This window comes from Oncorhynchus kisutch, linkage group LG18 (assembly GCF_002021735.2).
Source record: "Oncorhynchus kisutch isolate 150728-3 linkage group LG18, Okis_V2, whole genome shotgun sequence".
In the NCBI taxonomy this organism is placed as follows: domain Eukaryota; kingdom Metazoa; phylum Chordata; class Actinopteri; order Salmoniformes; family Salmonidae; genus Oncorhynchus; species Oncorhynchus kisutch.
Window position 1 is genome coordinate 70583109 of NC_034191.2, and position 15151 is coordinate 70598259.

General features: G+C 45.9%; 1 protein-coding gene across 2 annotated transcripts; it reads left to right on the plus strand.

Moving 5' to 3' along the window:
• Window positions 1-772: 772 nt before the first annotated feature.
• Window positions 773-15048, plus strand: LOC109909839 (E3 ubiquitin-protein ligase RNF31-like). 2 transcript variants are annotated; one of them, XM_031796682.1, is made up of 24 exons: window positions 773-952; window positions 1420-1627; window positions 1769-1915; window positions 3806-3961; window positions 4109-4177; window positions 4283-4427; window positions 4587-4724; window positions 4849-4999; window positions 6343-6488; window positions 6697-6857; window positions 7007-7255; window positions 7344-7685; window positions 8315-8500; window positions 8644-8850; window positions 9054-9227; window positions 9467-9565; window positions 9847-9936; window positions 11183-11297; window positions 11544-11656; window positions 11834-11947; window positions 12322-12370; window positions 12499-12595; window positions 14253-14418; window positions 14550-15048. In XM_031796682.1, exons 2-24 carry the CDS (start codon window positions 1427-1429, stop codon window positions 14595-14597), a joined length of 3363 nt encoding a protein of 1120 aa, XP_031652542.1. In that variant the 5' UTR covers window positions 773-952; window positions 1420-1426; the 3' UTR covers window positions 14598-15048. The 2 variants fall into 2 exon arrangements, with proteins under 2 accessions (XP_031652542.1, XP_031652543.1); XM_031796683.1 differs by lacking the exons at window positions 773-952; window positions 1420-1627; window positions 1769-1915; window positions 4109-4177 and having other exon boundaries at window positions 3848-3961; window positions 4263-4427.
• The last annotated feature ends 103 nt before the right edge of the window (window positions 15049-15151 follow it).

The window sequence follows — 15151 nt, forward strand, 5'->3', positions numbered from 1 at the left end:
ATGTTTGGCCTAATAAATATTTTCTGTTTCTACATTGCATTGCCCATGTGTGTACTTCTTACCCCGCTCAGCAGATTACTTTCACTGTCGAACATTGCATTGAAATATAGATATAAGCCTATGAAAGACCAAAGAGCTTTAGATTTAGAACAACAGTGTTTACATGGTATATCCAAAAATGTACTATTATGAAAGCAGTGTTTGCCATTTGATGCAAATGCTTCATTCTGACATGTGTTTATGGCATTTTGAATGCAGTGTTACATTTTGAAGGAGATGTGAGGCATTTTGCATTTTGTGTGTGCAGTTTTGGGAATTGTGTGTAGAGTTTTGAAAAAAAGAGACCGTTTTGAAAACTTGTGTAAGCAGTTGGAAAAAACTGTAATGATTAAAATAGCAGTTGCCTCCTCTAGTGGTAAAACAGAGAAAGTACAATCTTTGAACGTTGTACATTGGGCAAATGTTGTGCTTAGATGATTAAAAAAGCTTACACACACAGAAGAGTTGAACTGGTATTTAAGTTATTTCTAATACTATGAATAATGAATGAAAGCAGTCCAACCATGAAAAGTAATGTTTCCAACACAGTGTTCTGTGGTCAGTTCCAAGAAGACACGTGAACTGCAGTTTGTGGCTTTCATGATTGAGTGAGTGATTGATTTATAACAATGTAATAATAACAATGTAACTACAGTAACTGCTATTATTTATAATACCACTAGAGGGTAGTGTACATCAAGGTTTATTCTACATCGCCCCTCTCGATAACAACTTCCGCGTCAACTACATTTTCACTGTTGTTGTGACTTTAGCTAGCTGTGCTTTTGAAGACATGCTTCAGAAGACCGACGTGATACTAGAAATGTAGCTACATTTTGCCTTGATATAACAGTCAGTTGGATTCATAAAGGACTTGGATCACGAAATACATCTGGAAACGCAGAAGATAAAGGTAAAGTGGCACTGATCTGGCTCTCATAATAAACTTTCGATGTCGCCTTGCTAGCCAGTCATACATTAGCTAGAGCATAATTACAAATTGACTTGCCAGCCAGCTCAATGTGCCACTTCAATTTCAGAACATGCACTACTACAGTTGGCTAACTGTAAAGTTTACAGCTATCTAGTGTCACGTGTCATTTTGAGACAAAAGTTGAAACTTCAATGTACTTACATTTAACATTTGAGCCATTTAGCAGAAGTTGTTATCCAGACAGAACTACTTATATTGGAAACGTTACCCTGGCGAGCGCTCTACCATTTGAGCTACCTTGGAGATATCCATGTTCACAGTAGACAGAGTAGCTAGACGGTACACCCAGATACATAAGAAATGACGGTAGGCCTACCTACTGCACATAAGTCAACAGTCCCATCCCTGAGTTGACCTACTGTCATTTTATATCTCTATCCCCCCAGTGTGTGAATGATGAGTACCCAGCCTGTCCCTTTCGAGGAGGTGCGGAGGAGAGCTGAGTCCCTCCTGTCCTATTCAGGCTCTGCCCAGGCATTGAAGACTGATGTCCAGTTCATGGCCAATGTTCCCCTGTCCCTGTCTGACAAGTTTCACCACATCACAGCACAGACCATGGTGACACAGAACATAGCAGGGCAGAGCAGGGAGGAGGTGAGGTTTTATATTCAGTCCAATCCAGTTGCCCCCTAAATGTATTTTTTGTCTTTACTGTATGCCTTGCACCTTCAGATATTCTTGTTAACCCCTCTGCCCTCCTGATCCCCTCTCCCCCACCTCTCCTCCCTCCATCAGGTCCTAGAGTCTGTTGGACGGTTGTTTAAAGCCTTGAGCATCCTGGAAAAGTATGGCTGTAACCTGACCAGCCCCAGCAGGCCCAGGTACTGGCGCAGCGTCAAGCACAACAACCCAGTCTTCAGGGCTACCGTGGACGCCATCAAGGTAAAGAAGGGAGACAGGCCTCTTTAAACCCAATTATTTTCTTTTTTTTCTCACCTTTATTTAACCAGGTAGGCCAGTTGAGAACAGGTTCTCATTTACAACTGCGACCCGGCCAAGATAAAGCGAAGCAGTGCGACAAAAACAACAACACAAAGTTACACATGGAACAAACAAACATACAGTCAATAACACAATAGAAAATTCTATATACAGTGTGTGCAAATTAAGTACGATTAGGGAGGTAAGGCAATAAATAGGCCGTAGTGGCGAAATAATTACAATTTCGCTAATAAACACTGGAGTGATAGATGTGCAGAAAATGAATGTGCAAGTAGAGAAACTGGGGTGCAAAGGAGCAAAATAAAAATAAAACAAAATAAATAACAATATGGGGATGAGGTAGTTGGGTGGGCTATTTACAGATGGGCTATGTACAGGTGCAATGATCTGTAAGCTGCTCTGATAGCTGATGCTTAAAGTTAGTGAGGGAGATATGAGTCTCCAGCTTCAGTAATTTTTGAAATTGGTTCCAGTCATTGGCAACAGAGAACTGTAAGGAAAGGCAGCCAAAGGAGGAATTGGCTTTGGGGGTGACCAGTGAAATATACCTGCTGGAGCACGTGCTACGGGTGGGTGCTGCTATGGTGACCAGTGAGCTGAGATAAGGCGGGGCTTTACCTAGCAAAGACTTATAGATGACCTGGAGCCAGTGGGTTTGGCGACGAATATGAAGCGAGGGCCAGCCAACGAGAGCATACAGGTCGCAGTGGTGGGTAGTATATGGGGCTTCGGTGATGAAACGGATGGCACTGTGATAGACTGCATCCAATTTGCTGAGTAGAGTGTTGGAGGCTATTTTATAAATGCCATCGCCAAAGTCAAGGATCGGTAGGATGGTCAGTTTTACAAGGGTATGTTTGGCAGCATGAGTGAAGGATGCTTTGTTGCGAAATAGGAAGCCGATTCTAGATTACATTTTGGATAGGAGATGCTTAAAATGAGTCTGGAAGGAGAGTTTACAGTCTAACCAGACACCTAGGTATTTGTAGTTGTCCACATATTCTAAGTCAGAGCCGTCCAGAGTAGTGATGCTGGGCGGGCGGGCAGGTGCGGGCAGTGATCGGTTGAAGAGCATTTGGTTTTACTTGCATTTAAGAGCAGTTGGAGGAAACGGAAGGAGAGTTGTATGGCATTGAAGCTCGTCTGGAGGTTAGTTAACACAGTTCCTAAGTTCCTATCAGGAACTTACTGCCCTTTTCTTATTATTACAGGATCATTATTGACTTCCTTGTGCATAAGACAGATTAGAGTCTATTGTTTTCACTACAAATAGTCAGATTGTTCAAATAGGGAGTGGATCAATAAGCAATGTTTAAAGTGCCTTATGGGTCATAGACATAGACATAGACCTAGAGCAGGGGGTTGTAACGGTTTTCTTGAGTTGAAGGAGAGGCGGACCAAAACGCAGCGTGGTTTCTATTCATGGTTCTTTAATAAAGACAACTATACATGAACAGACTAACAAAACAAGAAACGTGAAAACCTAAAACAGCCCTATCTGGTGCAAACACAGAGACAGGAACAATCACCCACAAACACAGTGAAACCCAGGCTACCTATGTATGATTCTCAATCAGAGACAACTAATGACACCTGCCTCTGATTGAGAACCATACTAGGCCGAAACATAGAAATAACCAAATCATAGAAAAACAAACATAGACTGCCCACCCCAACTCACGCCCTGACCATACTAAATAATGACAAAACAAAGGAAATAAGGTCAGAACGTGACATGGGTACCCAGTGATTTTTAAAGCATTTTAGTTAACTTTTTCACTAATTTGAGTCAACGGTGGTTTATTCTACTGTCTGCTATCTTTTCTACAGGGTGGCAGGTCAGTCCTGTTTCTCTACGGTTACACCAATCAACAGCCAGACGGCCTCAGCTTCCCCGACGATGTCACAGATCCAGACGTTGGGAAGGTTGCTGCAGTGACCATTGAGGTCATGATCCTGCGCATGGAACTGGACATGCTTATCAAGGTGAACGTTCATATGAGAGTCTAAGAGTGTTATTATCTAATTCAAATGTTTAAATTGTTCTAACTTTGAGGATAACCACAAAGATGAGTTTCCATGTTTGATCTCTTTCTAACTCTTATGTGTTACTGTGTTGTTGTTGTCTGTCAGGGTACACATGCTCACCCAGAAATCTACAGCAATATAATCCCATCCCTTAGTCTCCCGAAGACAAATCAGGTCTGTGTAACAACGTACAGTCGAGTGGTTAATCGGTTTGTCTGTTTCTACTTCTACCTTTTTCTGTGATTACTGTTGTAATTAGGGCTATTCTGGTCTCTTCAGGAGAAACCAGAGCTGATGTCTGATGCAGTGGTCATCCCACCAGGAGAGGAGCATGGGGACAGGGGGAAAGACCTTCAGCCGCTATCTCCTCCACCCAAACCGGCTGCTAGTCCTGGACTAAGACACGCCCCGACCACTCCCACCGGTGAGACAGACACCCACTCCCTGTACGAGTTTACCTGTCTGTTACCTGCCCACTTCCAACCCCACTGGTATATGTCATCTGCCTGTCTGTTGTACTGTCATTGGATGACAAACTTATTGCGTATTGTTTATTGCGCTTCTCTTTCTCTCTCTCTCTCAGATGGGGGGTGTAATCTGTGCGGTGCCACTCCCTCTCTCCTCTGCCCACCCTGTGGCTCTCTTCCTTTCTGTCAGTCATGTGACCTCATCTACCACCGCCACCCGTCCAGGGCCAATCACAGGAGAGATAGAATACAGGGTAAGATATGGGTCATAGCTTTGACCATTTCAGCTCAAATCTCACTTTTAATCCAATATTTATTTAAATATTCTTACCCATGAATATGTAAACTAACACTTATCATCTTTAAACCTCCCCTTAGAGACCTGTACCATCTGTGGTATGTCCCAAGTCTACGCCCCTTGCTCCACCTGTTCTCAGAGGCTGTGTCTGGAATGTGACAGACTGTACCATTCTCACCCTGACCGCGGGGGTCACAACAGGACACTGGTTACCCCTGCCAAACGAACAAGGTTAGAGGTTAGCTTTTAGGTTAGAAATTAGGATGTGTTATAATCGACTCTACACACATGCACACATACACACACAAACCTGATCACTCACTTCTTCCACCATATGTCCACCAGACGCGTTTTGCCCTATGTTGTTTTTGCCAGATGTCGAGACCACATTTTCCATACTTGATGGACATCTGCTTCGCAAGGCTGCAGTACGGTTTGCAGCATGGAGAAGATCATTATTGACCTGTTCAACCAAAGCTAATAATTAAAACAGATGAAAGTTATTCTCATATGGACCTACTGGTTTCATCGGCTGCACACAAGGCCGCATTACAGGAATTCATCTAGTTTGTTTCTAACCTTCTGGCACATTCATCTCGAGTGACATCAATAAATTGAACTGGTTGTTCCCATATAGAGTAGGTTACTGATTTCAAATCACTAGTCCTGCATGATGGCACGCTAAATTACGCACAGAACAGTTCTGTGTATATTCATTTTGCACGTCATTCTGTTGGCTGGTTTCCTGAAAACTATCCAACAGGTCGCACTGCCTTTTATGAACCTCCGTTTGTACCAGCGCACCGTTTTGCACAGGACGCACCTAGTATCCCAACCTAGCGTAGCATCCCAACCTAGTGTAGCAATCCCAACCTAGCGCAACATCCCATCCTAGTGCAGCATCCCAACCTAGCGCAGCATCCCAACCTAGTGCTACGGACTGCTCCACTGACGCTGAATGACTTCCCAGCGGAACGTAAAGAGTTTGAGGCATCTGCTGGACACAAAGCTTTTCTAGTCTCTCTCTTTCCTCTCACTTGTGTTTCTTCTCTTTTCTAGTCTCTCTCTTTCCTCTCACTTGTGTTTCTTCTCTTTTCTAGCCTCTCTCTTTCCTCTCACTTGTGTTTCTTCTCTTTTCTAGTCTCTCTCTTTCCTCTCACTTGTATTTCTTCTCTTTTCTAGTCTCTCTCTTTCCTCTCACTTGTTTCTTCTCTTTTCTAGTCTCTCTCTTTCCTCTCACTTGTGTTTCTTCTCTTTTCTAGTCTCTCTCTTTCCTCTCACTTGTATTTCTTCTCTTTTCTAGTCTCTCTCTTTCCTCTCACTTGTATTTCTTCTCTTTTCTAGTCTCTCTCTTTCCTCTCACTTGTTTCTTCTCTTTTCTAGTCTCTCTCTTTCCTCTCACTTGTATTTCTTCTCTTTTCTAGTCTCTCTCTTTCCTCTCACTTGTTTCTTCTCTTTTCTAGCCTCTCTTTCCTCTCACTTGTTTCTTCTCTTTTCTAGCCTCTTTCCTCTCACTTGTTTCTTCTCTTTTCTAGCCTCTCTCTTTCCTCTCACTTGTTTCTTCTCTTTTCTAGCCTCTCTCTTTCCTCATGGGAGTGTGCTCAGTGCACTACAGTCAACGAGGTGAAAGCCGCGCTGTGTGTGACCTGTGAACGACCCCGTCTGGCCATCGCTTCCCTTATAGATCTGGAGGACCCGGGGCAGCCGCCACCCAACCCAGGTCACATTCATATACACGTCTCAACTGTTGAGTAGTTTTCATGTGACGTTCATTTGAACAACACATCAGTCACCTGTCCTGTCCTGTTTGAGGTGTTCACGTCACCTGTGCCTCTAAATCAGTAATAATAATCACGCATTACTAGAAGCTAAGATCAATATAAGGTTTATAAGGTCTGTTTATCTACCCTCTCTGACCTCTTTCATAGAGTGGCAGTGTAAGAGCTGTACGGTGGTGAACCAAGGCAGCAGTATACTGTGTGAGGTGTGTGAGCGCCCCCGTCTGGCCACCCGTCCCTCTATCACACCAGTACTCCCCAGTACTCCAGTACTCCCCACGCCAGAACCCACGGCAGACAAGGAAACAAAGGTTACACACCCCCCCCAGTGGTTTAAATACTCTCTAGAGTTGGAATGTTCTGTGAGATCTAATCATTCAAGCGTATCTTTTTGGTTTTAATCTTTCACAATCTCTCCCCGTCCCTGCCTCTCTCCCATGCTATTTCTCTCTCTCTGTAGTGGATGTGTCAGTTCTGCACCTATGTGAACTCTCCTCCTGCAGTGGTTTGTGAGGTGTGCAACCTGCCGTGCAAAGATCCTCCAGTCACCAGTCCCAAGTCCCTCCTCCTGCAGTCTCCAGTCAAAGACTTTGTCCCGCCTCCTGTGATGCCCCTGGTCCCTCCGGAGATCTCTTCCAGGGTAAACATCGACATTAAGAGACAGAACCTGATGAGGGATGAAGGGCTGAAGCTTGTCCATCAAATACGAGTAGGTGGCTTTTGAACTGACTCTAAATGTGAATTAAAACCACATTAACTGGTATTATTCTAACTTCTAAATTGATGTTCTTCCTCAGAAGGGAGAGAAGAAGGGAGTGGGCCCTGAGGAGGTGTACGCAGCCCTCTGCGTTTCCAGGGGCAGCAATGTCAACCCCTGTGATTGGCTGAAATCAGAGCTGCCTCACCTACTGGATGAGATCTGTGCCATGGCAGCTTCGGCAGCTTTGCAGAACTTCAAAGCAAGGGTTTCTGGGCCGCAGGATAACACAGATAAGGGGTCGACAGAGCAACAGAGTCCCAGTGTGCTGCTGGGTGAGGGTGTGCAGCTGTCCAGGGTTGAGGCCAAGCAGGCATGGCTGGCAGCAGGGGGCGACACTGAGAGAGCAGTCCGTCAGCTGCTCCGAGACAGACAGGCCAAGGTGAGAACCAGACAGTTCACCTGACCCTAATGGTCACTCAAAACTGATATGGCTAATCACTTTAGATATCCACTCAAATAACCAAGAGTTCACTAGACCCATCTGTGGCCTTGTGGTTAGATTGTCAGCCCTGAGGTTGGAAGGTTGGGAGTTTGATTCCAGGCCGAGTCATACCAAAGACTGTAAAAATGGGACCAGAGGTGACTCTGCTTGACACAGATAGTCTCGTGCTCCTATGAGCCATTCCAACTTGTGCAAGGCTACTTACTGAGCTAGTCTGTGTCACAATTAAGCCTATATGCAAAGTATAGTGAAGTAAAAAAAAATTGTCAGGTAGCAGAGGCTCTTATCCAAAGAGACTTAGAGGAGCAATTAGGTTTAAATGCCTTGCTCATGGGCACATCAACAAATGTTGAATCTAGTCGGCTCAGGGATTCAAACCAGCGACCATTCAGTTAATGGCCCAGCGATCTTAACCGCTAGGCTACCTGCACCAAACCAACGTTTATTTGTTACGTGCACAGGATACAGCGGGTGTAAACGTCCAGTGAAATGCGTACTTGCAAGCCCCTCAACAATGCAGTAATACTAAGAGATATAAAAGAGCTGTTTCCACTCTGACTGTGTAGATGCGGGAGCTGCGTTCTCTGGGCTTCCGGGAGGCATCGCAGTGTGAGGAGGCTCTGCGTCTGAGTGGAGGAGAGGTGCGGGGGGCTCTGTCCCTGCTGCAGCGGCCCCTCCTGGAGCCCTTCCACCAGCGCATCTGGAGCGACCAGCCAGAGGCCCCCATTGATGCCAAGAACCCTGACAAGCAGGTACTGCAGAGAGTGTGTGTCTGAGAGAGACAGAGAGAGAGCATGCACAAGTCAACTAAACTGCATTTTCCAAGGCCATAGATAACACAAATCATCTGATTGTTGTTCATCATCATCATCATTATCCTCCATTGTCCTCTCAGAGGATGTGCAGGCGCCTGCTGGCGTTGTACGAGCTGCCCAGCTGGGGGCGCTGTGAGCTGGCCCTGTCTCTACTCCAGGAGCCTGATGCCCAGTACTCCCTGGAGGACGTCATCCAGGCCGTCAGAGAGTCCCAGGACAGGGAGTTCCTACGCCGCCTCCTCAACAACGAGTGCCCCTGCTGCCTCGGCATCTTCCCCCACAGCAAGGTGGGCTGCTGGGGGTTTGGTAGAGTTTGCGTGGAATGGTGTAGCTACATTTCACTGTGTGTTGTTTTGTCATTCTTTAGTACAATTGACATACTGTAACTTTCACTTTGGTGCCCTCCTCTCTCAGATATAATTTCCTATAAGATGTTAATACCGGTATGTGAGTTATTGGATTAATGCTATATATTCCCTGTACATCTCAGATGCAGTCCCTGACCTCGTGTCAGTGCTCGGTGTGCCACGAGTGTTTCACACAGCACTTCACCATCGCTGTGAGAGACAAACACATCAGAGACATGGTGTGTCCTGTGTGTGCAGGACCAGACATCAACGACCCTGAGCACCTGGACAGCTACTTCTTTACTCTGGACATTCAGGTGAGAAGATGAAGAAGAATCAACTTTATTTGGAATGGAAGATATGGAGATAGAAGTGAGAGATCCAGTTAGCAGTTACCTGTTTTCTTTTTTCAGAAATTCCAATTTGAGCATTTTTGGAAAACGTCTACAATTTTGCGTCCCTTGGAGGGCTATAGGTAGATTGAAATGGGACGATCATGAGCTGCTGCTGGTTGTGTTTCATGTTTATAACATTGTTATTGATGTCGTGTGTTTAGCTGAGAGACTGTCTGGATCGTGAGGTGTACGAGCTCTTCCACAAGAAGCTGATGGAACATGCTCTGATGAAGGATCCCATGTTCCTGTGGTGTTGTCACGTGAGTGGGTTTCTAACCAGCTCCATCACATCAACAGTTACGTCTCTACTGTATTTCCCTTTTCATTCAGGGAAAGGGGGATTTCTAGTCAGTTGTCCAACTGAATGTATTCAACTGAAATGTGTCTTCTGCATCAGAGAGGTGCGGGGGGGGGGGGGGGGGGGGGGGGGCTGCCTTAATCGACATCCATGTCTTCAGCGCTCAGGGGAACAGGCTACCTGCCGCCACTCTCACCACTCTCTCTCCTCCCTCCTCCCTCCTCCCTCCTCTTCCCTTCTCAGTGCACCTTTGGCTTTATCTATGATGGAAACCAATTCAAAGTCACCTGCCCCACGTGTATGAAGAGCTTTTGTAACCAATGCAAAAAGCCTGTAAGTACAAAATATACCTGTTGTTACCTTGCCTGCCATGTTGTGTCATTTCATAGCCACGTGTATGTGGGACCCAAATAATGATGCCTGTCTCTCTTTCTTTCTCTCTATCTCTCTCGCTCTCCCTATATCTCTCTCTTTATCTCTCTCTCCCTCCCTCTATCTCTCCCTCTCTCTCTATCTCTCTCTCCCTCCATCTCTCGCTCCCTCTCTATCTATCTCTCTCCTCCCTCTATCTATATCTATCCCTCCCTCTATCTCTCCCTCCCTCTCTCTCTCTTTCTCTCCCTCCCCCTCTCTCGCTATCTCTCCCTCCCTCCCTCCCTCTCGCTCCTTCCTTCCCTCCCTCCCTCTCTCTCCTTCCCTCTATCCCTCCCTCACTCTCTCTATCCCTCCCTCACTCTCTCTATCCCTCCCTCACTCTCCCTCTCTCTCTCGCTATCTCTCCCTCCCTCCCTCTATCCCTCCCTCCCTCTATCTCTCTATCCCTCACTCTCTCTATCTTCTCGATCGCCCCTCCCTCCATCTATAGCCCTCCCTCCCTCTCTACGACCCTCTCCCTCTCTTTCTATAGCCCTATCTCCCTCTCTCTCTCTCTATCGCCCCTCCTCTCCCTCCTCCTCTCTCATCGACCCTCCCCTCTCTCTCTATCGCCCCTCTCTCCACTAGGTCTCTCTCTATCGCCCCCTCCCCTCCTCTCTTCTCTATCGCCCTCCCTCCTCTCTCTCTATCGCCCTCCTCACTCTCTCTATCCACCCTCCACTCCCTCTCTCTATCGACGCTCTCTCCCTCTCTCTCTCTATCGCCCTCCCTCTCTCTCTCTATCGCCCTCCCTCTCTCTCTATCGCCCTCCCTCTCTCTCTCTATCGCCCTCCCTCTCTCTCTCTCTCTATCGCCCTCCCTCTCTCTCTCTCTCTCTATCGCCCTCCCCTCTCTCTCTCTATCGCCCTCCCATCTCTCTATCGCCCTCCCTCCCTCTCTCTATCGCCCTCTCTCCCTCTCTCTCTATCGCCCTCTCTCCCTCTCTCTCTCTATCGCCCTCCCTCTCTCTATCGCCCTCCCTCCCTCTCTCTATCGCCCTCTCTCCCTCTCTCTCTCTCTATCGCCCTCCCTCTCTCTCTCTCTCTATCGCCCCTCCCTCTCTCTATCGCCCTCCCTCCCTCTCTCTATCGCCCTCTCTCCCTCTCTCTCTCTATCGCCCCTCCCTCTCTCTCTCTCTATCGCCCTCCCTCTCTCTCTCTGTCAGTGGGAAGCTCAGCACCAGGATGTATCCTGTGAGCAGTTCCAGTTGTGGAAGAGAGAGAACGACCCTGACTACCAGAGACAGGGACTGGCCGGGTTCCTACGGGACAACGGCATCAGTGAGTCATTCAGCCTAGACATTCTGCAGTTATTGGCCCATATTCACAGAGAGTATGATTGCTGATATACGATCAGATTTCCTTTTTTAGATAATGATAAATACGATTATCTGGACAGATAGGGCCTGGTCCTAGATCAGCACTTCTACTTTGAGACTCTTGACTCCTGGCACACAATGCCATCTCATCACCATCATCATAATTGTTATAACACAATGATGTGGCCCTTCTCATCTCTCTACGTAGCCTGTCCTCACTGCAGGTTCCAGTATGCCTTGACCAAAGGTGGCTGCATGCACTTCAGCTGCTCCCAATGCAGATACCAGTTCTGCAGTGGCTGCAACAATCCCTTCCACACTGTAAGTCACATAGAAGGGACTGCATGGAGTACCATATTTGTCACTAAATGGATTCAGTCAGAGAGAAGGATCTCCCTTTCCCCCAGGGCTTTCTTATCATACATTCCCATCCTCATGTCTGCTTCCTTTTTCACTTTCCCTTCTACACCCATTTCCCTCCCCCTCCCTCTCTCTCAGACGGCTTGTAAAACTGTCCAGTGTAAGATCACAGGTCTCCATGCTCATCACCCACGAGACTGTCTCTTCTACCTCAGGGACTGGGAGCCTGCCAGACTACAGGCCCTGCTGCAGGTACAGAGATGAGGGATGTTTTGGGAACATTACAGGGGGGAATGTCCTGGGAATGTTCTGGCAACGTTACAGGGGGGAATGTCCTGGGAATGTTACAGGGGGGAAACGTTAGAGGGAATGTTCTGGGAACGTTAGAGGGAATGTTCTGGGAACGTTACAGAAGGAATGTTCTGGGAACGTTACAGAGGGAATGTTCTGGGAACATTACAGAGATAATGTTCTGGGAACATTACAGAGATAATGTTCTGGGAATGTTATAAAGAATGTTCAGGGAATATTTCAGGGGGAATGTTTTGGGAATGTTCTGGTAACGTTAAAGGGTTGTCATTTCAATGTTGTGTTTCTGAGCTGAGTTGTTTGTATTTTGTCCATAGAGGAATGCTGTTGAGTTCAACACAGACCCCCCTAATGGGACACAGACTGGTGAGAGTGACCTCTTGTTTATCCTCTCTTAGATCCCAGATCTGTGAGAACTTTACTCTATTTTTTTCTCTCTTTCTGCGCATACTTTGATTTTCTCTTTCTGTCTGACTCCTTTCTGTGTGACTCAGACGCGTGTGGAGTGATGGAGCAGAAGGACGAGGGGGGTCAGCAGATTGACTCACCCTGTGGAGTCCAAACTCAGCCAGGACAAGCTGGACTCTGCAAGTGAGTCACACACACACATAGTTGAAAATACCTTATTGTTTGTTTGTGCACTACACCCACACGCACACACACAAACACACAATTGAATTGTATTTAATTGTAGAGGAGAGTGGGGTAAATTGAGCCATTTTTTACATTCAGGGGGTTCAAGGGAAATGCAGTATTCTTTCTAATAAAGATATCTACATATATTTCAGGAAGTTGTGTATCCCTGGAAATAATCAGAATTGTCCAAAAAAGCCTCCCGAGGGGTGCAGCCGTCTAAGGCACTACAGTGCTAGCTGCATCACTACAGATCCTGGTTCGATCCCAGGCTGTGTTGCAGCCGGCTGCGACCGGGAGACCCATGAGACGGCGCACAATTGGCCCAGTGTCGTCCAGGTTTGGCTGGCTAGGTTGTCCTTGTCCCATTGCACTCTATCGACTCCTGTGGTGGGCCGGGCACAATGCACACTGACACGGTCGTCTGGTGTACGGTGTTTCCTCCGACACATTGGTGCGGCTGGCTTCCGGGTTAAGTGAGCATTGTGTCAAGAAGCAGTGCGGCTTGGCGGGGTCGTCACACGGCTCTCGACCTTCGCCTCTCCCAAGTTCGTACGGGAGTTGCAGCGATGGGACAAGACTGTAACTACCAATTGGGGAGAAATAGTGGTAATAGTGGTAGTTGTGCCAAGAGTTGCCTCTTGGCACAACTTACCCCAGGTCTTGTTAAGTCGCCTACAAATGTCTATACTGAATGAAATATCACCACTACCTTTTCAAAACCATGTATCTTCATTTCCCAAACACAATTCAACACAATCACAATCGCTTTTTTGTCTTTTAATAATTTGAATCATCTTTTAACAGGTTTAACACCTAACAAACACTTTGCCTTGCATTATTCCTTGGAAGAAAACGTCAACTTGCCGTTGGTTCAACCATTGGCTCAATTTACCCCGTGGCAAACATTTTGACGATATAATCCCACACAGCTACAAGGATGCATTTTCATGCTAGGTTTAGGACCCAATACTGAAGCTCATAGAGACACAACTGATGTATAGAACAATCTTAAAATGACCTACTTTGGTTTAGATACAAGCATCATGAAACCTCTAACACAATAAACTAATTTGACTTGGTGAAAATCCATTTTTTGGACCACTTTTTCCATGTGATTTCTTCCTTCACAGACTCCATGAAATGATGACCTCTTCCTAAATAGTTGGCCAAATTATATATTTTGTGTATGGTTTCTTAGAAATAAGGGTGGCTCAACTTACCCCACTCTCCCCTATTGAAGATATGTCATGAAATGATATTTATGCAGTAAGGCCTGAGGAGGTGTGGTATATGGCCAATATACCACGGCTAAGGGCTGTTCTTAAGCATGACGCAACGCGGAGTGCCTGGATACAGCCCTTAGCTGTGGTATATTGGCCATATGCCACGAACCCCTGAGGTGCCTTATTGCTATTATAAACAGGTTACCAATGTAATTGGAGCAGTAAAAAGTAATGTTTTGTCATACCAGTGGTATACGGTCTGATATACCACGGCTGTCAGCCAAACAGCTTTCAGGGCTCGAACCACCCAGGGTATAATCAATTTTAAACCACCTTTTCTGGCTGTTAGGCTGTTCTCACTCTGTCTGTCTCTGTGTGTGCCATTGTAGTAAACACTACAGAGAGTATCTGGTTAGTCTCATCAACGGACACACCCTGGACCCTGCTATTCTCTACGACCAACAAGAGGTGACAGTTGCCTGCAAGAGGTACCAGGTGGAGGAGCAACAAGGGGAGGGGGAGGACGACAGGGTGTACAAGGCTCGACTGCTGAAGGTCAGTCATCACTAAGTTAGGCTTGTGTCCTCACTGGAAGTTTGCACTAAATCGTTTCTATGTTCATTTTGATGTAGTGTTTTTGTTGTGGTTCAGATTGTGTGAAAGTGTAATTGACTCTTTCTTTACAGAAACTGATGGAAGTTCCACTTGGAGAAAAGGTTCCTCGGATGAGATGAAAATTGATTTTAAAGAATTTATTATCCATTTTAAGGAAAGTACAGGTATCCTATTTGCAAACCTCCCACCACATAGCATTACCAACCTAGCTGTTATATTACATCTCATTCAAGTTTAACATGCTTTGTTTGTTATATGGTTCGTTAGATTTCTGAAATAATTTTGTTCACAATTACATATCTACAGGTAGTAAGTATCTCAATTTCCTCTCTGTACAAGGACAAAGCTGCAAAGGAAGACTTACCAAGAAATACATGATCTCTTTCTGGTTTATTTGGATTAAATATATGAGTTTAAAATACAGCACTAAACAACTTTAGAACTCATAAGGGGAAGGTGTCTGTCATCTTCAAAATGGCAGTCAATATTGTGAGATCAATAGCACATACTATACAGAGTGTAACATTAGGGTATACCATGCAATAAAGTATTTTATTCATTTAAAAATTACTTTTGTGACCGTTCTCAATTTAGTCTCATCAGTTGCAGGATATGGTCTGAGAAAATATCCAATATTTGAGTGAAATGTCGCCCCCAGTTGTCTAAACAGTAA